Source organism: Vigna radiata, chromosome 7 (assembly GCF_000741045.1).
Source record: "Vigna radiata var. radiata cultivar VC1973A chromosome 7, Vradiata_ver6, whole genome shotgun sequence".
Taxonomy (NCBI): Eukaryota; Viridiplantae; Streptophyta; class Magnoliopsida; order Fabales; family Fabaceae; genus Vigna; species Vigna radiata.
The window spans coordinates 43,882,922-43,907,053 of NC_028357.1; the positions used below are offsets into that span (position 1 = coordinate 43,882,922).

General features: G+C 30.4%; 3 protein-coding genes across 7 annotated transcripts; 2 read left to right on the forward strand and 1 right to left on the reverse strand.

The window, feature by feature from the left end:
* LOC106768525 (NADP-dependent glyceraldehyde-3-phosphate dehydrogenase) lies at positions 1-4,244 on the forward strand. Its single transcript, XM_014653716.2, has 9 exons — positions 1-323; positions 716-909; positions 1,008-1,136; positions 1,988-2,107; positions 2,341-2,477; positions 2,589-2,744; positions 3,096-3,474; positions 3,575-3,691; positions 3,818-4,244. The coding sequence occupies exons 1-9, from the start codon at positions 176-178 to the stop codon at positions 3,929-3,931; spliced, it is 1,494 nt and encodes a 497-aa protein (XP_014509202.1). The 5' UTR covers positions 1-175; the 3' UTR covers positions 3,932-4,244.
* Positions 4,245-5,431: 1,187 nt separating this feature from the next.
* On the forward strand, positions 5,432-8,856 carry LOC106765571 (transcription factor bHLH82). Of its 2 annotated transcripts, none has more exons than XM_014650248.2 (7): positions 5,432-5,933; positions 6,028-6,135; positions 6,240-6,353; positions 6,630-6,695; positions 7,252-7,317; positions 7,761-7,829; positions 8,243-8,856. In XM_014650248.2, the coding sequence occupies exons 1-7, from the start codon at positions 5,505-5,507 to the stop codon at positions 8,582-8,584; spliced, it is 1,194 nt and encodes a 397-aa protein (XP_014505734.1). In that variant the 5' UTR covers positions 5,432-5,504; the 3' UTR covers positions 8,585-8,856. The 2 variants fall into 2 exon arrangements, with proteins under 2 accessions (XP_014505734.1, XP_014505733.1); XM_014650247.2 differs by having other exon boundaries at positions 5,434-5,933; positions 6,234-6,353.
* Positions 8,740-14,173, reverse strand: LOC106767577 (cytochrome c oxidase assembly factor 6 homolog). 4 transcript variants are annotated; one of them, XM_022783830.1, is made up of 5 exons: positions 14,049-14,173; positions 13,805-13,942; positions 13,646-13,721; positions 9,642-9,705; positions 8,740-9,395 (listed from the first exon to the last, which is right to left on the reverse strand). In XM_022783830.1, the coding sequence occupies exons 1-4, from the start codon at positions 14,121-14,123 to the stop codon at positions 9,683-9,685; spliced, it is 312 nt and encodes a 103-aa protein (XP_022639551.1). In that variant the 5' UTR covers positions 14,124-14,173; the 3' UTR covers positions 8,740-9,395; positions 9,642-9,682. The 4 variants fall into 4 exon arrangements, with proteins under 4 accessions (XP_022639551.1, XP_022639552.1, XP_022639550.1 ...); XM_022783831.1 differs by having other exon boundaries at positions 8,740-9,398; XM_022783829.1 differs by lacking the exons at positions 8,740-9,395; positions 9,642-9,705 and adding an exon at positions 12,962-13,120.
* Positions 14,174-24,132: the final 9,959 nt, after the last annotated feature.

Sequence of the window (24,132 nt, forward strand, 5' to 3'; positions counted from 1 at the left end):
TGTTGTCACACAACACCAAACCATCACCAGAAAAAAAAAAAAAGAAAAACCAGACCAACCATACTACACCAGACACTCCTCCTAACCTTCAAATCTCTTCTTCCTCTTCATCACGCCGTTATAAGAACTTCTCTTACTTCGGACTTTTGCATTTCACCTGCATACCTTTTCTAACATGGCTGCCGGGACTGGTGTCTTTGCAGAGATTTTGGATGGAGATGTGTACAAGTACTATGCCGATGGGGAGTGGAAGACAGCTTCTTCTGGGAAAACTGTTGCCATCATCAACCCCACTACAAGAAAGACTCAATACAAAGTTCAAGGTAAATCACCTAAATAATCTCATATATTAGCACTTGGCTCGTCACTGATTTCCCTTCTTCTTGGATACGAAGCCCTTTATTTTAGTCAATTTCTTGTGGATGTTGCTAGAAACTTGAGAATTATAATTTTAGATGTCAGTGAAAGTTAGTATCGAAACAATTAATGTGTAATTTTTACTATAAAATTTGTGACTCCAGAATTAGTGAGGAGAAAGCAGTTTCTGTTGCTAAATTTGGTGTTTTTAAGGCTCAAGTTGTTGTTATGTGTAACCAAACTAAATATTGAAAGCAAGGTTCTTCTTTTTGTTTACTTTTACAGTAAGTGAAGTTAAGGGTGTGTGGTAAACTATAAAATAAGCTTTAAAATGAGCTCTAAAATGGTGTTCATGCAGCTTGTTCACAAGAGGAGGTTAATAAGGTCATGGACTTGGCAAAATCTGCACAAAAATTATGGGCAAAGACCCCACTGTGGAAGCGGGCTGAACTTCTTCACAAGGCAGCTGCTATCCTTAAAGAGCACAAGGCTCCAATTGCAGAGTGTCTGGTGAAAGAAATAGCAAAGCCAGCCAAAGATGCTGTTACAGAGGTGCATATCGTGTCACGGGTTATGTGAAACAAGTTGAATTATTGTTCTGGACTATTACTTGGAAGGATGGAGATAACTGGTTTTGTATTTCCTTGAAGGTTGTAAGATCTGGTGATCTGATTTCTTACACTGCTGAAGAAGGAGTGAGGATTCTGGGAGAGGGAAAGTTCTTGGTGTCGGATAGCTTTCCTGGAAATGAAAGGACCAAATATTGCCTCACATCCAAGGTTTATCTCAACACTTCTTTCAAACATCAATTTTAACACAAAAGACTTCACAGGTCAAAATTCACTTGTTACTGGCTTGCCATACATTTTTGCATTGAAGCTTTCATTTTAACATAAAAGATTTTGTTCAGGGTGAAATATCAAAGAGAATGGATTAAACAATTCTCACATTTAAAGGGGGTGATGGAGTAGGGACATTATAAGCAAAAAGACCCATGAAGAATGGGTGCTTTAGAAATATGGTATTGATGCAATAAACAGTAATTTCAGAGAGACAAGACATGCTTTCCTACACTCGTGTATAACATGTATTGGTGGAGAAAGGACAAAAATAATCAGGTCAAGGGTAGATCACTTTATCTTTTAAAATAAACTGGAGGAATCAAGTTCTTCGTTCATCTCCAAAGTTCTTTTCTTTCAAGATGTCCACGTGTAAGAAAAATTTATAGATCAAGAAATGGTTTACGTATAACTAGTGCAAAAAATCGAGGGAGGTCAACTTAAATAACACTGATAAAGCAGAACTTGCTTACTGGACAGTGGACACCACAGACCATAGTCATTCCAGAAATATTTTATCATGGAAAAGTTCGTTCTTCTGTAATTCCTGGACACAGTCAGCTACTTCTGGACAATCAATATAATAAATTACTTTTGCTAACTCACAAACAGACTCAATATCAAAACCCTGAGTACATATTTTGTGTAATATCTGCATCAGATTCCATTAACTTAGTAACTTTTAATGACTAGCAAACTGAATGATCGCGATGAGGTGAGTAGCCAAGTATCCTCATGCTTTTTAGATTTGGTTTTTGATGTGATCTAAGAAAGTTTCATTTGATTTTCAGATTCCACTTGGAGTGATTTTAGCCATTCCACCATTTAACTACCCTGTCAATCTTGCTGTCTCCAAAATTGCTCCTGCACTGATTGCTGGAAACTCCATTGTGCTCAAGCCTCCAACTCAGGTAATTATATCCTTCATTGTGAAACCCTCCAGAGGGAAACTACTAGTTCGATACACACTCTCAAAGTAACAACTAGCTCATGTCACAAAAAGTGCTATGCCAGCGTTAAGTGTGTTGTAGCAGTTAAACAGATCACAGCAACAACCATTCCATTCCAGGATGTTTATTTCCTTAGTTTCTTCCCTTCTTTCCTTTGTTGCTCCTTCTAATGTTTGTTTAATGATCCATTTCAGGGAGCCGTTTCTGGTCTGCACATGATTCACTGCTTTCACTTGGCTGGTTTTCCCAAAGGCCTAATCAACTGTGTCACTGGCAAAGGCTCAGAAATTGGAGACTTCCTGACAATGCATCCAGGAGTGAACTGTATAAGGTGACAATTTGCTCCCCTTTGGATGACGCTGTGATAGTATCATACCACACATCCTCAATTTCCATGTGCTAGTAATTTTTCCTCCACTGACTTGTGACTATGGTTTGCCAGCTTCACCGGTGGAGATACTGGCATTGGAATTTCAAAGAAGGCAGGCATGATTCCTCTGCAAATGGAGTTGGGAGGAAAAGATGCCTGCATTGTCCTTGAGGATGCTGACCTGGATTTGGTTGCAATAAACATTATAAAGGGAGGTTTTTCATACAGGTAACGTCACAACTGTATTAGTACTTCTGTGACAAGGGTTCCTTCCTCTAATGCACTGATTTGGTAGAACTGCGAGCTAATAATATTAATATAGACAAACAAACTTCCTCGTCCACACTTTGCATGCATGATGCATCCTTGTTTTCTATCTTTCAGCGAAATATATAGAGTTTGTGAGGTATTGCTTCTAATATCAGTGTATTCTTCCACATGAGATGAATGCTAAATGGTTAGAATTCCAGCATCACGGGCTTTTCTTATGGTATATGTCAGATATAATTCAACAACAAACAAAATCACATTCTTAAGGAATTTGACTTGAATTATAATTCCATATTTTTTCAACAAAAGTGGGCAGAGGTGCACTGCTGTGAAGGTTGTCCTGGTAATAGAGTCTGTTGCCGATGCTTTGGTTGAGAAAGTGAAGGCTAATGTGGCAAAACTAACCGTCGGACCACCAGAGGATGACAGTGATATCACTCCAGTTGTGTCAGAATCATCAGCCAACTACATTGAAGGCCTGGTCTTGGATGCTAAGGAGAAAGGAGCAACATTCTGCCAGGAGTACAAAAGAGAAGGCAATCTCATTTGGCCTTTGCTACTGGACCATGTGAGGCCAGACATGAGAATTGCATGGGAAGAGCCATTTGGACCAGTTTTGCCAGTAATTAGGATCAATTCAGTTGAAGAAGGAATCCATCATTGTAATGCCAGCAACTTTGGACTTCAGGTAAGAAAATTACAGCCCTCAAACTTGCACATCACTAGCCCTTTATACAATGCTTTGTTATGATAGACGTAACATTCATCAACAAATTGAACCTGTGCAGGGATGTGTCTTCACAAAGGATGTAAACAAAGCAATATTGATCAGTGATGCAATGGAAACAGGAACGGTTCAGATAAATTCTGCCCCAGCTCGTGGACCAGACCATTTTCCCTTTCAGGTGAACCCAGTCAAAAACGAACCAAAGTCTCATAATTCACAATTGCTATTTCCAAAATATAGAACTTATGAAATTGTTTATCCAAATGTGAGAGCCATTATTAACAAAAAAAATACTGTCTGACAGGGTATAAAGGACAGTGGCATTGGATCTCAAGGGATTACCAACAGCATAAACATGATGACCAAGGTTAAAACCACTGTGATCAACTTACCCAGCCCTTCCTACACCATGGGCTAGTCCTGTTATAGTAATTCATTTGCGTGGCAGAAAAACAATTTATAGTGAGTCTCGTAAATCATGGTGAACGTTCAAACTGTGTGAGTTTGGCATCTGGTTCTGTTTTGCAGCCGTGAATCATAGAGATGAATAATGAGTTTGATTGATGGGTCACATACCTCTACTTCATGTGACCGCTTCTCATACTCATCTTTAGCATCATACCAATATCAATTATTGTCTTCTACCTTGTCATCATTATGTAATCAATTCCTGTTAAAAGTTTAATGTTAAATCAGTGAATTCAGGAGAAATAACTCTGCTTCTCTTTCCATTTCTTCCCCAATTATTTTCTCACAATCCCACTTTTGTTACTGCACGAAATGCAACTCCAAATTCTGGATATCACTTTTTCATCCATCAAATGAATTAAAGGTAAATCATAACATTCAGAGAAATTAGAAAAATATTTTATACAGATTTTTCTTAAAATTCATTATTATCTAAAGAAAAGGTAACCATGCACAACACAAAATTGGGCTTTTCGTGATTATGGACCAGGCTTGAGCCCAAATCCTACAAACTTCGACAGATATTACTTGTTAAGTGGAGATTGAGGTGTAAAGAGAGTGGTATGATCTGAAGGGATTTGGGGATGTGATTGGTACAGGAGAAGGACATATACCTACAACTTTCTTTTGCCATTACGAAGCTAACTTTAATAAAGATTTATTCATGTCTAGTATAACATATCAACATTCTATGTTTTTTCAGGTTTCTGTTGTCTCACTTAAGAATAACCCTTTTCTCTATCTATAACTTTCTAATCCTGTGGGTTTAAACTCTTTGCTTTTCATCATCTACAAAACTAGAATGCTCAGATTTTATTCTCTTCAAATTTGAACTTATATCAAGGGATTTCGACTTTGTTGACATCACCTAATGACCATTGCTACTTTCAATTCATGTTATGTCACACCTCTTGGGAATAAATTAAAAAATTTTTATGTATGATTTGAATCAACAGATTAGATTCTTATACATCTAAGTTTTTCTACTTTATATGGTGTTAATATGAAATTCGTATAAAAAATAAAAAACAGAAATGATAAACATTTATCTGTTACGAACACACAGATTAAACTAACATTTTTATTTATTTTCATCAAAAACAAAACAACGTTAGTTCACGTCTCTTACTATGTTCTATTATTATTCTTTGTCTGAGAAAAAGTCGTACCTTGGACGCGTGTAACGGTTTCAGAAACAGGCTGTGTCCTTTATTCAGTTATAAGAAGCACCGGAGACCAAATATTACTACATTGTATAAATTAAAATCAGTTATAGATGATTAACATTAAATTTTAAAGAAAAATGAAATTAGAGATATTAAGAAACTTGACGGGCAAGTCGCAGGTGAAACGCAACGGTTTTGAGGGAAATGAAAAAGAAAATAAATAATAATAATAATAATAATAACAGTAGAGGTTGGTGGTGAGGTACGTATTTAAAAGGTAGCACTGTCTTTCGGTCACTCTTGTGTTGAAAGGCTCTTTTCTTCTCTTGTCTTCTTTCTTTCTGGTCTAAAAATCTCATGCAACCTTGTAGTAGAGAAATGCAAGGCGCTAACAATAACTCTCTCTTTAACAATGGTGGTAACAATCAGCAACAGATTCACTTTGATGCAACTTCAAACGAGGATTTCCTCAAGCAAATGCTCTCCAACCTTCCTTCGTCTTCTCCATGGACACTCGACCCCAAACACAACCCCTTATGGGACCCTAATTCCGACGAAACCACGCCGGAAAACAACGTCGTTTTCCCCTACGACCTCGAACAGGCCAACTTGGCCTCCAAGTTTCGTAACCACCAGATCACCGATGACAAAGCCTCCGCTCTCATGCTCCAACACCACCATCAACTCCTCCTCTCCTCCGCCGCTGCCAATTCCCCCCTCCTCCAAATGCCTGTCTCCTCTCTTAACGACGTCGTTCACGCCTCCTCCTTCAAATCTCCTGCTCCAGTTACTACTTTCTTCATTTAACCACCCCAAACCTTTTTCTCTTCTCATTACTCTGATTTTCGGCTTAATTCTTTTTTTTTTCTTTCTTTCTCAGAATGCTGACCCTTCTTCTGTTCAACCTCTCTACAACGCCTTCTCCGCCTCTCTCCAAGGCGCCGCCCAACCATCCAACCAAACTCACCATTTTCAACTTCCTCAACAGGTTTTCATTTTCTTTCTTCTTCTTTTGTTAAAATTAAATATGACACTGTTTTTATGTTGTGAACCAATTCTGATTTTGTTTGTGCTTGGAATTTCAAGGGGCAGAGTTTTGGAGCTTCGGCTCCGGCTACTGGTGGTGGCGGTGGTTCCGGGCAGCCGAAGCAGAGGATTAGAGCGAGGAGAGGTCAAGCCACCGACCCACACAGCATCGCGGAAAGGGTACGTTTCTCTGGCTTCGCGAAAACGTGTTTCGACGTTGAGCCCCATCGTTGATTTCATGTGGCCTGTTCCTTTGAATCATACACTTTTTATACGTAGCAGTACAATTTTTTCTGTTTTGTAAAATTGAAAAACAAATCATTGGAAACGGCGGAATAGGACAAAATCGTTTTGATTTTTGATCTTTTGACGTTTGGTTCCATTGGTGAGGAGATATGGCCATTGTCTTACTTTTGTTGTTCTGAAGCTGGTTGTCAATTTTGTTGTGTGTGGCAGTTACGGAGGGAGAGAATAGCAGAGCGAATGAAGGCCCTGCAGGAACTGGTTCCCAACGCCAACAAGGTAAATATCAGTTGATTAATTGAAGTAATGTTAAACTTAATTATGTTGTCCTTTGTTGATTAATTGGGGAGTATAATGAGCAATAATTAAATTAAGCACTTTTCAAGTGCCCAGTAGTTTTGGTATGTATTGTAGCGGCAACACATTCCCATTATATATATCTTTCCGTGCGTGCCTGAAATATGAAGCTGGCGAGCACTAAGGTTTGGTACTTGCAGCAAGTGGGATTTCTGGTTTTGTTGTTATCTGTATGAAGAATGAAGGGACTAGACGCAACACATGAACAATATATAAAAATAATAATAATAATAGTACTATATATGCAGCATTGCACCATCCAATACAAGGATCAATCCTTGGTAAAAGGAGTCCTGCACTGTCTTTTTACAGTACACTCCCTTTTCTCTGATTCCTTTTATCATACAGACTTCCTAAATTATTTTTCTCATTTCATGTCTGTCTCACTTTACTTTAAAAAAGTGTAATATGTAAGTTATACAAGCAAATATAGTTTCCTTGTTAATAAAAAAAAAGTGCTATGTTCATGAATTGACAGACTGATAAGGCTTCCATGTTGGATGAGATCATCGATTATGTGAAGTTCCTCCAGCTCCAAGTCAAGGTTAGATTCCCTCTGTCTGCACGTTTTCTTAATGAATAGAAAATTATTATATATTGTGTCAAATAATTTTCATTTTCTTTGTCTTACATCTGTATGTTATCTTATGTGTTTAATTTTTATTTTCATATCTCAATAGAAGGAAGCAGAAAAAGATAATAAAGTGAAGGCTATGATATAATTAAATAAATGTTTTAGTGAAACACATGTATACAACTTTACAAAATAAGTTAGCTGGATGTTCAATGAGTTGCTGTGCAGACACACTGTTTGTCGACCAACTTTTTTCTCATAATTTTTCATTCAACTCGTTTCTTCTTTAATTACAAAATTTAAAAATAAAATAAAAATCTGTGTTATGTTTATTAGATATAATTAAAACTAGAAAGTATAACAATGTTATGGAATATTTGAGTTGAAAAGTCATGTTAAATTGAATTACACAGGTTTTAAGCATGAGCAGATTGGGAGGTGCAGCGGCTGTGGCACCCCTTGTTGCTGATATATCTTCTGAGGTAGACAAGTCCATCTTTACACCATTTTTTCCACTTTGATTATCACAACAACTATGTGGCAATTAAAAGATTGTTTTTTCTCCTTTCCCCTTCAATGTTTGTCTGTTGTGAATTTGGGTATTATTAAAGAAAAAGAAAAATAAAAAAGGAGGAGACAAGAAAATGAGGAAGATAATAAAAAAAACATGGGAGGAATTCCATAAGAAGAAATAGAAGGGCAGAGGTAGCACCCATAAAATATTGTCGGAGTGAGTATGAGTAGTCTTTTTGTGTTGCCTTTGGCTTATTATCCATCAATCAATCAATCAATCACCACAAAACGACAATCCAAAAGCAGCACGCGTGGCTACTTTCGCAGATTCCTCTTTCTTTTTCTCTCTCTCACATCACATGGTGTCGTCTTTGCACTGCAGGGAGGCGCTGACTGCGTTCAACCAAAACGCAACAACACCAACGGAAACTCAAACGGCAACCATGCTTCTTCAAACGACACCCTCACCACGACGGAGCAACAGGTGGCCAAGCTCATGGAGGAAGACATGGGATCCGCCATGCAGTACCTGCAGGGGAAAGGTCTCTGCCTTATGCCGATTTCCCTGGCCACTGCCATCTCCAAAGCCACGTGTCACACCAGAAACCCTTTCACCAACAACGCTGATGGGCCCTCCTCTCCCGGAATATCCGCTCTCACCCTCCACTCATCCACTCTCAGTAACGGCCTCGTCAAAGACACCGCCTCCGTTTCAAAGTCCTGATCACGCCGTTTCGTTGACTTTCAAGTCAAACACTATACCAAACGACGTGACCACCACCACCTGAACAAACCAAATGACGTGGATTTTGTAAAGTCCAGGAAAGGCTGTCCTTCACGACGTCGTTTTTAGCTTGACTTTCCTACCCACACGCTAACTTTCATGCTCATACACTTTCCATCCATCCTATCCTATCTCATTTCTTTGTATTTTTCGCCTCTTTTTCTTTTACTTTATTTATTTATTTCGCAACCAGTTTGTTAATTTTTTTTTTACACTTTTTCTTTTCTCTCTTTCATACCACTTTCCTGCATTTGCCTTATCTTTCCATCAAAGGGGTCTTAAATACTGTCTTATTTAATAAAAAAAATGAAAAGAAATAGAAAAATTCACTAAAAATAATTAACATTTCTTTTTTTCTCTCTTTCAAAACAAATTTTCTAATGTTTTACTTGAGTTCTCACATACCATAACTAACTTTTAGAAACAGTCACGGATCAGATCAAATACTTTTCTTTTTACGACCAAAACGTGGCCACGTCACCAATTAGGTTTATATCAACTATTAGGTCAATTTTAAAGTTAAGCTTTGCTATCGTCATTTGATTTAATCACGTTCGATATATGTAAAAGTGATTATAAAAAAATACAAAAAATAAAGCAAAGTTTGTATAACTGGTAGGGCTGACTCGAATATAAAGTAAAACCGAATCTTATATAAATAAAATATCGAAAACCCAAGCCAATAATAGGTTGCACAGTTTGACAATTGTGTTGTTTGCCAATTGCAAAGTTTAGTGCCTCCTCTTACAAACTGCTAATTTCATCATAATACAACAGTTAGGATAAAATAATAGTGAATCGAGTTTTTTATAGTTAAAAGTGAAAAAAAAAAGTTTCATTTTCACTAGAAAAAGTTAGCTGTTTTGTTTTTATATAATAAAAGCACTTCCGAATACTAGCCATATATGAGTGGTGGAACAAAAATGGAAATATAAACTTGTGGGTGAAAGGTGCACAACTAAATCTAAAGACAAAAAATTACTCTAACATTGCTTACCATGAATATTTGTTCGTATCATACTTCATCCTTCAATTCGTTCAGTCAAGAGTAGAAAGATTATCTATAAAAATACTCAGTACTAAAATTAGTAAAGATTTAACAAACTCAACAATAAATACATAATAAATTTAACAAACTTACCTCATTACCTCAAATGTATATTTATAAATTTTAAAATAAATTTCAAATTAACCCTGACTTAATCTAAACCTACCTAATAATGATCATGTTTGGATTTAATTTAACCATCATCGATTTTAATTATTGTTTAAGGATGGATCCTACACTTGATTACAAGATATTTAAATAGATACTTCTGATTTTGTTGATTGTTCGATCTTAGACTAACTCAACGATCATTCAATACATATATATGATAATGAGTTTTATATGGTGAGAAGTAGAAATGGTTGAATGTAACGTAGATGCGTTGAAAAAGTTTCTTCTGCTCTATAATTTTTTTTTTCTTTTTGTATTCTCATGTTTATCCAATTGTTGTGTGTAGTTTTATTGAGTATCTCAAACAAGAAAAAAATCTTTTTACCAATACTTTTTTAACTAACAGTGATTAATTTATTTTAAATATTTTTTAAACGTAAATTCAAATAAACCAATAAAATGATAGTTATAAAAAAATTATCAAAATATCATCATGAACAAACTGGTCCTTGACAGTGGCCACCAACTTATTTTATCCCCTGACACCCACCTACAACAAATCAAATTACTTTATTATTTCACACTCCGTATGCTTTCCACGTTTACTCACCCTTTTCTATCTTTAACTACAATAATAATAATAATAATATTACTATTGTCTAACTACGTTCATTAAAAAATTTCCTATAGTTCTTGTTTTCAAACAGTTAATTATAATGCTCTTATTAAATAATATCTTAAAGATTCTTGTTAAGAAGTTTATTAAATATCTCTTCTTATCAATAACAGTGGAATTGCATTCATAATGATGTGCTTATTTATTATCTATGCCAGAAGTTTTAACAGATTTGAATGTTGAAACTTTTTTTAATTTTTTTTAATTAATAATATTTTTTTAAATAGGTTTCAGCACAGCTGTATTTCAACATTCTAATTTGAGATCCCTCATAAAGGAAATCTGCAACAATTAATTTACACCTGCTTAAGTAATAGTATTAACTTTAATTATAATTCACTTATTCTCTTAAATTCATCTTTAAGATGTTTTTTTCCTAAGCCTGATTTTGTAATTTTAAAAAATTAACATGAAAAGTGAAAGAAGCTCCTATAAGTAGTCCTAGGATTGGGGATTCCTTTTCTATTAAGTTATGGTAAATTGACTCTAAAAAAAAAGGAGATTTGGGGATTTGATAAATTTGAACCGGTTTTGAAATATCATTCTATAATTTAAGGATTTTACCTGTGCTTATATTATAGTGTTAGACCAATTGCATAAATCTAAATAAATTATGTTTAGAATATTTTTTGGTCCTAATTGTGTCACTATGGATTTATAATTGTTTGGAATACTTTGTACATTAATACAACATGAAATTGATATATCATGATTCTTTTGCAAATTAACTTATCTTCATGTTGGTGTTTGTTTTTTAATGATAACCTTATTATTGATGTAAACAAATAAAAGATGCAAGTAATAACATACTCATACTCTAGAGATTGTTAGCTATCTGTTTTCTCTGAATATTAATTATGAAATATTTTATTTTAGTAATTTTTTACTATTAAATTTTATTTTCTCATCATCTTAATCCACTTTAGATATATTAGAGTTCAGCTTAAAATATCTAGCCATTTCTAACATTTTACAGAAGACCAATAAGCTCTCTAAATCTAACGTTGTTATTAATTTTAAAGCTTAAAAGAATATTAACAGTACTTAGTTATAATCAAGTTGAGTAAATGAAAATGGGCCAGCCTTCATTTTGTTAGATCATTAAATTATATATACACACACCTCAAGATAACCTACTTTCATCATTTCTAACAAAGTTTTAAAGTATCATTTCTAAATAACTACTTTATTTTAACTAAATTCTTTCAAAATCAAATTCAGACAAGTCATGGAAAATATACCCTTTGCAGTAGATTAGCTTTGCATGATGAGTTTGAATTGTGAGACTTAAATGTGAAAAATCAGAAATGGATGGAGTTGGACATATCTCCTATAATCTCCTTATCATATAAGAATTTCTTTATTATGAGTTTTAATTCTCCCTTCACTGGATAATGCGGGTAGATAATTTTTGCCACATAGAATTTGTTTGAAAATAATTTATTTGTAAATAAAAAGGAGATACATATGTAATGGAAGAAAACAAAAAAATATCCTGCAAAAACAATTTAATCCATATTACTTATAATTTATAAATTCAAACATTGTCATTTTGTCATTATAAACTAAGGCTCCCTTTTATTGGCTAAATTTTAAATACAAAATATTTATCCCATTTTGCAGTGCATAATTAGAAATGACAAATCAGAGCAACATATAGTTATTAGTAGTTTTTTAACTACTTACATGTCACAGAAAGAACAGAGTATCAAATTAGATACTTCAGAATGGAATTAACTATTTGTAAGCATGGTTTTATGGTTACAAAGTGATTTTCCTAAACCAGAACTAATTTCTGAAGATTGTACTGATTAAAGATGGAATTAGTATGAAGTAATACAACTATGAAAAAAAATAGAAATAAAAGATGTCTCACCAATATATTACACACAGCTAATTATTGACTATTTCTTTCTGAATCTTGCATTAACCTTTTAAGGATGCTTAGAGAGCTTTAGATGAGACTTATACAACAGTTACACAAGTGCTTTTGATAGGCACAGATATCAAACAGGGTTTGCAACAAATGTCCTTTCTTGTTGTTAATTGCATAACTTTATCCTCAATAACATGGATTTAGATCCAAAAGAATATACTCCAATTGTTATAATTTCTACATTTGAGCACTCACACTATGAGGGTGCAACTATACTCATATGAATAAACCTCTAATGCAACTTTTACACCAAAGCACTCCAAACACCCATGGACGAATCTTTGATGCAACTAACGCAATTTGGCGTACCTCTAACACTTAGATGATGGTTAATCCTAATAGGAAACCATCCTTGAAGGGATGGCTTTAGGAGTACAGACATTATAACAGACCAGTATCTGAATTTGATCAGTTACCCATGTTTTTTTCTTCTAATATTAAAAAAGAGAAACAGAAGATATAATGGTAAATTCCTCACTATAACAATTGTCCAGTACCACATTACCAATCAGAGCTTAAATATCAGTTTCACCACAACAGAAAAGAAGTACATATATTTAATGCATTCATAGTGTAAAATCCCAAAAGGATCCTTGGGTTCTCCATTTGCCATGTTAAATGCATAAAGGGACTATGAACAATGTTGCAGAAAAGAATAAGCCAGATGTGTGTCACTTCATTTATTCTTTTGAGTTTTGACCAATGCTGCATAGATACCCAATTAGCCACAAACTTCTACAATAACTTTACAACACACAAACCATGCCAAGGAGAGGGAACTGTAAATTTCTCAAATAACGACTCTCAAACCAAGAGCTTGAACATCCCTCAAGAACTGAAAACACTTCTTTTAGACAAGGGCCAAGGTGATCCGTATAGTTTTACACCCCTGCCAACATGAATAAACAATGATAGTATTCTCCAGTCTAGTGCAAATAGCACCAAGACTTGTAACTCCTAGATACAGATACTTGTTCCAACCACTAATTGGTATTAAAAAAGAGAAGGAAGTTCATTCAAGCCAGCATGAATAGTAAGAACACAAAAGGAGAAAACACAGACATGTATACAAATATAACTCCTTTATCACACAACGAATATACACCCAAAGAATCATGCAAAGCTATCGGGGAAAGAAACATGACCCATTATCACTACTACTTATACGTGAATAATTGATAGAAATCAAGTATTGGATTTAAAATTGTAAGGGTGAGGGCATGAACGGACCTCTTGTGGAACCTTTGTCATCCAAAAGTGTCTGGACCCTCTTGTTCTGGCAGTATTGCCTATCGAAATGTTTCACCTGTAACACGATTAACATACCCAATTTAGAAAGCATTGATTTTTACCAATTCAGCACCATAATTGAAGAAGGGGCTCTATTACCCAGGAAGATCGACACTGTTTGACGTATTCATTCCTGCACTGTTTGCATTCTAGGGGATATAACAAGCCCACAGATGCAATCTCTGTGGGCTTCTTGTCGGATTCATTTTCCAAGCAGGCATAGAAAGCATCACGAACCTTGTTCAAAAACACAAACAATTCAACAAGTGTTCGAGACAGAGAGAGATAGAGAGAAATTGCAGAGACACATTTGCATGAAAAGGAAAAAAAAAAAAAAAGAGACCTTGTAACAAGCTTCCCTCGCTTTGGTAAGGACATCAGTGTCGATTTTGTCAGATTTTACTGCTGCGTAAACCATGTTATGAGAATGAATCGGGATATCTAAACCTGCATTGCATTCACAGACAGCAACATTTATGGACAGCCCAAACTGGGCTGGGCTTTATGGGAAATCATGTAGCCCAAAAGCTAATGGATCCTGGATTAGGATCTCACACACTTACTAAGAGAATTACTTTTTGCACTCCCATAGTTTCCTCCACAACTTCCTGTGTACATTGTGCAAGATAAAACTCCCTCACCCCGTTTTTATAATTGTTTTCCATCTACTTTAGGATTATATTTCAACAATGTACTTTGGATTGTGTAATTTGAAAGACACGTTCGTTGCATTATTATTAAAAATTTCTTTTTATGAAAAAAATAGCTTGTGAATTATGAACCTAGAATTAGGAAGTTATACAATTAGGAAGTTACTTTATAAGAAAGTCTATTTCATGTGTATAAAAACATTCAAATTGTGTAATTTGAAAATATTGTTGACTTTTAGATTTTCAATTAAAAAGTCAAAATTAACCTCCACGTTATTGTTATGATTTTTATTTTTTATTTCGAAGTTCTTTGCAATGAACAAATTATGAGTAATACAATGCATAAAAACTTTAAATCAGAGGCAAATTAGAAAATTTCAATATTAATGTGCGTGGAAAAGGAAAGAAAGGGTGCAAAAGGAAATCACTCTTCTTAATTGAGTGCATGGGATGCAGACTGTGTAGTTCTAAACGTGACGGTTACAAATTTTTAAAAGGAGTTGTTATGTTTTTTATTAATTTAATAAATGAAAAACTTTTAAAATTTAATTTATATTTTATTAAGTTAAAATTTAATTAAGTTAAATTCAACTTGAATTAACAAGAAGTTAATTCCATCAATCTAAGTTAAGCCTTAATAAACTCAACCTGGTTGACTTGGGTTTTGTCTAAGCTTATCATAGGGATAGTAGAAAAGATTGTACGTTTGTAGGTAAAATATGTGATGAATAGTAAAAGGATATCCTTAATGGAAAATCATGAGTAATGAGTATGTGTATTAAATTATCGCTTAATGAGATGAGTACATATATCATGGTTTTGACCATTACTTACTAATAATTATTAGTTATTTTATATGAATAATTTTCTTTAATTCATTTAATCAAAATAAATATGCTAGAGAGAAAAATATTAATTATGGAATAATGATTTAAAACTTAACTTCATGTATTTTCATCATTTTATTTAAACCTATGAAATTGAAGTTATTTTGTAATTTTTCTTAATTTATATTTTGGCGTAACTTATTTAAATTTTATATTTTTTATTTGACCAGACTTATTTACATTATATTTTATTGAACTGAAATTCTATTTAAAAATTATTATTATTTATTTAACTTCGTATTTTAAAGATTTGTTTTTAAATAATTTGATTGATTATATATATATATAAAAGCATTTTTAATGGATACCTAACAAATAATTGATTTAATTCTTTTAAGTAGTGTATAGACATACTTAACCTAATCGTTGTCATTCATGTCCTGTCCATATTAACTCAGGATTGACTCACACAAACTTAGTTCTTGTCTAACTTGACATAACCTAAATGCAACTTGGCATGACCAATGTGAGTTCAATCAAATTTAACTTAATAAGAGTTTGGTTTGTCTCAACCTCACCCGATTTACTAGAAACTGTACTCGACCCAACTTTGTCTTAATCTAATCTAACTTCTTTCAAACCATGTTGAGTCCAACTTGACCCACATAAGACCAAGTTGAGTTAGACTTGAACCTAGTTTGAGAAGGTGTTTGTTAGATTTAATTTAACTTTAGTTTAACTCAATTTTAATTTTATTTGTTGTGAATTTGTGTTTAGTAAAAAAAAATTGTGCATAAATATTTTTGAAGTAATTTTTTTTTTATTTTTAACTTTAGAAAATGGTCTATAGATTAACTTAATCCATCAAGTTTTTATTAGCATTTTAGTCTTATAAATTTATATGTAAATTTTTACATATATTCTTTTTTCTTAAATTAAGTGTCATTAAATTGTGTCAACTCTCAAATAAATAATAAGATATTAATACTGGTCATATGTGATGATTTTTCATTTTGTATTTGATTCAAAATACCTTTATGCAGAAATTTTATAGTAAACGTACTCCAATATATATTTCTTCATAAGTAACAAAACTTCTCATCTTGAGTTATATATTTATTATAACTCATGAACTATGGACGAAGTAGGTTTCTAAAAAAACAAAGGTGGATCAATAATAATAAACTTAAATATTCGCTCTAATTTATAAATATATATTACTGTTTTCACTTCAATTTAATTTAAATTATTTATATGGATTGTAACAGGAAATGAAAAAATTGATATATTATCTCTAAAAATATGAAAATGGAGAATGTGGGAGTTGACTTGGTAATGTTGATAACTTTTTATGTCTTCCATTTATGTGGAAGTAGCACTCAGTCCACTGTGATTAATATCTATAAACCCATTCAACAACCATCCCATAATAAACATGCCTATCCGCTATCACATGCAAACAATTCAGAAAAAGCAATACGATCTTTATCCAAAATAAAACGACAAATACCACATTATTGATTATCTCTGTGATCTCCACAATCGCTATAATTCTTAGTTTTTTTTTTTTTAATAAATAACTAAAAACAAAACTTTTTATATTATTATATTATATGTGGATGAGGATCCTTCAAGTCTATCAATTATAATCTCAATATGATTACTTCACCAAACATTAACAGGATACTAATGTACACTTGGTATCGAGTATTGAGTATTGTGTTTTTCAAATAAAAAATTAGGTGTCATCCACTGATAAGTGCATTTTTTGTTAGAGTTGAGTTTTGCCTACCGATTCCTATATTTATATGTCGAAAGCATCAACATGTTAAGTAACTTAATACAAAATAGTTGCACATAACCATAGTAAGATGGTCATTAAGTCTGTGGGTCAATGAGCCCATAATCGTGGTCCATCAAGATGAGAACCCATGATCAATTAAATACCTTTATAAATATTATTTTAATTGTGTTTTGACTTCATTTTTACATAAAACATATTTGATAGAAGAGAGAGGATGTTCAGAAAACAAGTATCGGATAGTAGAAATTCGTGAAATGAAAGAAGACTCTTTGCAAGATACCTTCAACTCTTTATGTTCAACTATAAATTAATTAAAATCTATAATTGTTTAAAATTTTTTATGGCAAATATTAGTAAATTTTGTTCTACATATCAATTAGTGATTAAATAGCTTTCTAGATATTTTTTTATATAATTTCTTTATAAATATTATTATTATGTTAATTAATTAAAAATAACTTTGAGTTGTAAATTCATTTATAATTTTTTTATGGTGGTAATTCATTTATGAAAACTACTCTATGGGGTTTTAAGATTTATGATTCTTACACACAATATGATATTAACCTAGATTCATAAAAGATCTAATAAAAATGGGTTCTTCAATCTCTATTCTTTAACCTCCTTCTTTCAATTTATAACATAATCCTAATACTTTTAGTAAATCAAAGTCCATCAAGCCAGTTTTTATTTTATCTTTATTTTATTTTTATTATATTTTTTCTTAATAACCAATAGATTTATATATTTTGTTAAAATCATAATATTTTAAATAATTCACATAATAAAATTAACTTGTCAATCAATTCAAACATAATAAAATTGATAAAATCAAATAACATTAAAATTTTAGTCACTTTAACTACTAATAAAATTCAACATGAATGGTTGGTTTCAAAAATATATATATATATATATATATATATATATATATATATATATATATATATATATATATATATATATATATATATATAATTGTTATAAATCGTAGCATTTTATATTTTTTAATAATCATGTATTAAAATATTTAGTTGCCAAATACTAGCAGAAGTAGTGTTGTCAGATCAACTAGACCATCAAACGTTTGAGTTGGATTGAGTTTAAAAAAATTGAAATTTTGAAAGGTTCAATTTTGAATTCGATCCATTAAGAACTCAATTTACTCAGTTGAATTTTTAGTAAATCTAGTTGACTCACCAAATTTATTATTTTTAAGTTATATTATTAATAATTTGGATTGAACTTCATTTATATTTCATAAAAAAAATGTTTTTTTTTGGATTGAAGATAAACAAACTTATAGATAAGTTAGTCAATAAAACTTTTTATGTCAAGAGAAGGCATGTAATAAAATAATTTCTGCATTGTTGGGTCTATCGAGAAGGTTACTTGTGGGTTACCCAAACACCAATAACATCAGAATCAAACCATATAGGATTAACACCACTCTTTACCTAAAACTTTAAGGCAATGAATTAATGAGTCTTTCATATTTATAAGGTGTTCTACTTTCTCATTTCTTTCTAATGTGGGACTTAGACTCGCATTTGGATTCCCAACAATCTCTCCCTCAAGGGTGAGTCCCTTCCACATAAGTACACTCCCCTCCAGCGGAAGCATTTCCAACCAACCATAACCATGAGTAGTCCTTTCCAACCGTCGTTCATCTTAACAAAACTCACTTACCTGAATACCTATTGTCAGGAAGACTTTCGGTATAGGATCATTATACTTGTTTGAGCCGGTCACCAAGACAAACCATATACTAGATAATCACAATTCATTCCCAAGTCAAGGTTATTCACTTAAGCTTTGTTTATTGCTGAGGAAAATAATATTCACACACATTTGCGTGGACGGATTGAAACTAAACTTCATGTTCGTTTAAATTAATTATTGAAAAAAAAGAGAACGAGTGAACGCGAGATTCAAACTTTTTTCAATCATCCCATAAGAGGCATGATTTGTAGGGATTGATGAGCTATTCTCCTATATACTCTTGCCACAATTCATAATCTCCATTATTAAATTTCAATTTCTTGTTTGTCATGTTTGCATGGTTTAAAACAAAACTGGAGAAGAAGGTTATATCTCTTCATAATTAATTTTTTCTTATAATAATAATAATTATTATTATTGTTATTATTATTATTATCATTATTATTATCATCATTCTATATTACTTTAATAATTAGGGATATTTTGATAATTTTTAATTTTTTTTTGTTACATCTGTCAAATCCAATATTATTTTTACAAATTTTATTTTCAAATTTATTCTCAGTCACCAACAAATTCATTCTCAAATTCATTTACTCACTCTTTCTCAGATCATTTCTCTCCGAAGTAAACACACTCTTAAAGAGAACTTCTGACTTCCTTTTCGATCAAATGGAAAATTTTTCAACCAACTCATAACTAAACATAATATCTTAAATATTAGGCTTGATCATTCTCGCACGTTAATATACATAAATCATATTAACATCAAATAGAAATCCAATAAAAATATGTTTTTTAATCATATTACCTTCTTTTCTTTTCTCACGTTATTTTATATTTATTATGAAAAAACATAGTCAGATAGAAATCATAATTCCTTTTAAAAATGAACCTTGGTCAAATTGATTTTCATTATAACTTCTGATAACAACTAAATAATTTATATGTTTTATTAAATTGGTGGTAACATTTCAAATAGAATTAATTCATTAATAATTTTTAACATTAACTTTAATTGTACTAGTGATCCAAGAAAGGCAATAAATAAAGATAATAGTAAATGAATAATAAGTAATTTGTTTTGTAAAAGAATGTAGGTAAATATGTGTGTAGTTGTTGTCCACCAGATGCATTCTGAAACAGGGTTTGATTTAGAGGATGGATGTCTGCCACATTGGTAGCTGAATCAAATAGGTGAAAGACTCTATGGTTGGATGAAAGTGAAGTGCTGCACTATACACGAATCAACAAATTTCTCCATTCACTAACTTATTGTAAAAATAAATATAATGTAATTAGTTGCATTTCTTGTTGGATTTCACATTCTATAGTGGGTTGACTTTTCCTTTACCACTACCTTAAATTAAGGTTGACTCTTTCAAAATATCCACTATTTTATTCATCTGCATCATCAATAATCAAAATAACATTTCCTTCTACTAAATGCCCTAAGAACCAAATATATTAAAAATAATAATTGCCTTTAACTTAGATTTTTCTCTATATATTTAAACATGATGATATAATAAATCTGTTAGGCACATGGATTTCATTAAGGAAAAAAAGCGATTTTAAAAAGTTAAGATTACACCAGGCTTATAAATTTTCTAAACTAGAATAGGTAACTCTGTTTATTTTATGATAAAAACATGCACAAGGTATATTTAAGTCTTTTTAAATGAGTTCAAACTTTATTATTATTACAGTTATATATATATATATATATATATATATATATATATATATATATATATATATATATATATATATAACTTTTTCTCTAACCCTTCATATTTTTATAATAATTCTAAAATGTAACCCAGACCTTTATAAGAAAAATGAGTTAAAAGATAATAAAAAAATATATAATTTTTAGAATAATTTGATTCCTTATTTAATATACAATAACATGAAGAGAAATTAATTTGTTTTCAATAAATATATTTTTTAGATAAATATTATCCCATGTTAGAGTTTGATTTATCGTAGGTATCTCAACACTTATATATCTATCTATCTATATCTATATCTATATCTATATAAACAGATTCCTCTATTTATGTATATTTATTTTCTAATTTTGTCTTTTAAATAAACTCTTTTTTAAAGTAAAATAATTATTTTATTAATTTTACTCTTTAAACAAGTATTCTTTATTAAATTTAACCATTTTTTCTATTTAACCATTTTTTAAAAATTGAGTCATTTTTTAATTATAAAATCATCCAAAAATTAATAAAATCTATTTACAAAGAAATTATACTTTTTAGTATACACATTTTATTTAAAGTTTTTTTAAAACTAAATTAATTATTTGATTAATTTTACTCTTCAAGTAATTATTATTTTTTATTTAACCGTTTTTTATTTGACATTTTTTAAACTTAAAATTTTTAAATGTAAAATTATATAAAAAATAAATAAAAAGTCAAACGTCAACTTAAAATATGATTGACACGTCAACAAATTTTACACGATTAAATTTAACAATTTATTTTTAAAATTTAAAAACCAAAATATATTAAAATTCGATGTGAAAGTAAATTTTAAATTTGTATAAAATTTAAAAAAAAATAAAATAAAATATATATATATTTTGGACTACAATATATGTATCATTCAAATAATAATAATAATAAAATAAAAAAAATAAATAGAATGATTTTGTTTTTATTTATTTATTTTTTTGACTTTGTGATTTGGACATTAGTGAAGAATGTTTTTGAAGTTGGTAGCTCATTATTACACTATGCAAGTTGACGTTCCGTTTTTATATTCTTTCTCTGTGCGCTCTTAATTTCAAGCAAAACCTAAATTCATGCACTCAACCGTATAATGCCTCATCATTACTCAAAACAACACACCAAATTATTCTACTTTTTCTATATTTCTTCATCAAATTGCTCTTACCATATTTCAATATATGCTTTTCAGATAAAAAGACTGTGATTCTCGTAAGAAAAAATTAATAATTTCAATAATTTCTTGTTTTGTTCTAAGAATATCAATGAGAGATTTAGCTCTGAAAGACTCTTTAAATGGAAAGAACGATGTGCAAATTCGATTTTATTTATAATTTCAAATGGTTCTTGTTTAAATAAAATTTGATATTTATTTTATTATTTTAGAATTTTATACTTTTTAATTACAAGTGAGAAAAAAAATAAGATTAACTAAAAGAAAAAAAAATGCTAAAAGCTTACGTAATTTTGAGAATGATTTTACAAAAAATTCTTTGTTTTTATTCTCATGTATTATTTTTTATATAAACAACTCGGAAATGCTTTTTTACAAAAGAAAAAAAACTATTTGGTTATCCCTTTTACTTTTTTAAGTAAATTTACTTAAATATATTAAAAATTGTAATTAATTATTATTCTTTTAAGAAAATTCATTAGTTCACTCAAAGGTTTTTACATGTTATTTTTTATATTTTAGTTTGGTTTTCGAATCAAATACAGAATAAAAAAAATTGGTTTCATGTTTGAAGTAATACATAAACTTTAACCATGAGTAAAAAGAATACATATTAAATTTGTTATGGAATGCATATTAAATTGGTTTTGGATTTAATTTAATATACACTAATGTATTAATTGGCTGTAAAACCGATATAATATATTTAATTATTAGATCATTCTAAAATAATTGATCACATATTTTTAACTAAAAAAGTTAAAAAAATATTTTATAAAAGGATTATTAAATCGGTTAATGTTATAATCGATAAAATATTTACATATATTTAAAAAAAATGATATATATTAGATTAATTATAAGTTTAATGTTATGTTTTAAATCGGTTAATGTCATAATTAATTTAATATGTGTTTTTTTATTAAAGTAAAATTGTTTATAATTAAAAAAATACAAATGTGCTGCATTCAAAATAATATAATACAATATTTTCACAGAAAAGTAACTTTTAGAAATTTAACCCTAGATTAAAAATAGGCTTCGATTTTTCGTAAAACCAAATTTTGTAATAATGCAAATATTTACAAAATGACATTTATGATATTTTTTAAAATATTCACACAATTGTAAGTTTTATTATTTTAAAGAATCGAATTTTATACTAGTATATACTTTAGTTATTTTAAAACCAATTTTAAAAATAATACTAAGTCTTAAAAGAATTAATTTTTTTTTTAACAAAATCTACTAGCCGATTTCGAATATGTTTTATTGAAAAATGACTTTCTTTTCTTAATAAAAATTAAACAAGCTGACTCAATATAACACTATGTAAGCATAATTCGATAATTGGGTTAGGTCGTTTGAGTTTCATGTTTTCTTTTATCTATCTACGTTTTTCACATCAGTCCATGTTCACGATAGTAATAAATAAATAAAATAACTAGAGTAATGTACTTTTAATGAAAACTAATATCGAAAATAACAATTAACAATTTTACTTGCCAGATTTAATCTTAATATAATGATTTAAAAAAAAAAAAACATTGAAAAGTTAACTTTTACTCTATCTTCATTTAATTAAGTATAATGATATTTAGACAACATTTTTTTGACAACATTTAACATTGATTACGTGTCAATCTATGATTGGTCAAAATTTACTCCACAATAATGTATTATTATTGATTGTGGAGTAATTTTTGACCAATCACAGATTGACACGTAATCAATGTTCAAATGTTGTAAAAAAATGTTGTCTAAATATCATTATCCTTTAATCAAATAGTATGTATTTTCATCCTATTTTTTCAATTGAAAAACTTTATTTACATTTTATTTTCTAAACAAGCAATATACTTTTCATTCATATATTTTATTTCTTCTTCGTTTTCTTGATATTCAAAGGAGCAAAGACAATAGTCATTAAGAAGTGGACGATAGTCTCCGAGTAATTATATATATATATATATATATATATATATATATATATATATATATATAAAAGGGTGTCACACAATTCTAGTCACAGGAGTTCGATTGAAAAAATTAAAATCTTGTTAATACAAGTTAAAGTCCACAACTTAAACTCAAACAGGATTTATAATAGCCAAAACTATCACCCATTTTTTATTTACATTCTTAAATTTATTATATTACTTTTATTTATTTGAATTCGAATTTCACATATTTCAACTTTCTTAATATTTTTTTTTCAGATTTAATATTTTTTAATTTAATTTAAGATAAAAAATACAATTTTTACAATAATTTAAAAGTAAAAAACACATTTAACTTGATTTTGATGCAACTATTTTCCTTTATTTGTGTAATTTTTTGAATGAATGTCTTAATTGAGTAATTGATAAAGGTTGAGACAGTATACATGTAGATTTCAATTGGTGACGCAGTCCCATCATGGCCACCCTCCCTACATAATCACCATCACTGCACTCTTCAACACAAAGTCAAAATAAAACTGGTTGTTGGTGGTTAGAGGAAAGG

What these genes read in the sequence shown, in the direction of transcription:
- LOC106765571 (XM_014650247.2), top strand. Translation starts at nt 5,505, where the DNA reads ATGCAACCTTGTAGTAGAGAAATGCAAGGCGCTAACAATAACTCTCTC. An exon ending in TGGTTCCCAACGCCAACAAG is followed by an intron (nt 6,696 to 7,251) that starts GTAAATATCAGT and finishes ATGAATTGACAG; the next exon opens with ACTGATAAGGCTTCCATGTT. An exon ending in TCCTCCAGCTCCAAGTCAAG is followed by an intron (nt 7,318 to 7,760) that starts GTTAGATTCCCT and finishes TGAATTACACAG; the next exon opens with GTTTTAAGCATGAGCAGATT.
- LOC106767577 (XM_022783829.1), bottom strand. Translation starts at nt 14,123, where the DNA reads ATGGTTTACGCAGCAGTAAAATCTGACAAAATCGACACTGATGTCCTT. An exon ending in AACAGTGTCGATCTTCCTGG is followed by an intron (nt 13,722 to 13,804) that starts GTAATAGAGCCC and finishes ATCGTGTTACAG; the next exon opens with GTGAAACATTTCGATAGGCA. An exon ending in TGACAAAGGTTCCACAAGAG is followed by an intron (nt 13,121 to 13,645) that starts GTCCGTTCATGC and finishes GTATCTATGCAG; the next exon opens with CATTGGTCAAAACTCAAAAG.
- LOC106768525 (XM_014653716.2), top strand. Translation starts at nt 176, where the DNA reads ATGGCTGCCGGGACTGGTGTCTTTGCAGAGATTTTGGATGGAGATGTG. An exon ending in GACTCAATACAAAGTTCAAG is followed by an intron (nt 324 to 715) that starts GTAAATCACCTA and finishes GTGTTCATGCAG; the next exon opens with CTTGTTCACAAGAGGAGGTT. An exon ending in CCAGCAACTTTGGACTTCAG is followed by an intron (nt 3,475 to 3,574) that starts GTAAGAAAATTA and finishes GAACCTGTGCAG; the next exon opens with GGATGTGTCTTCACAAAGGA.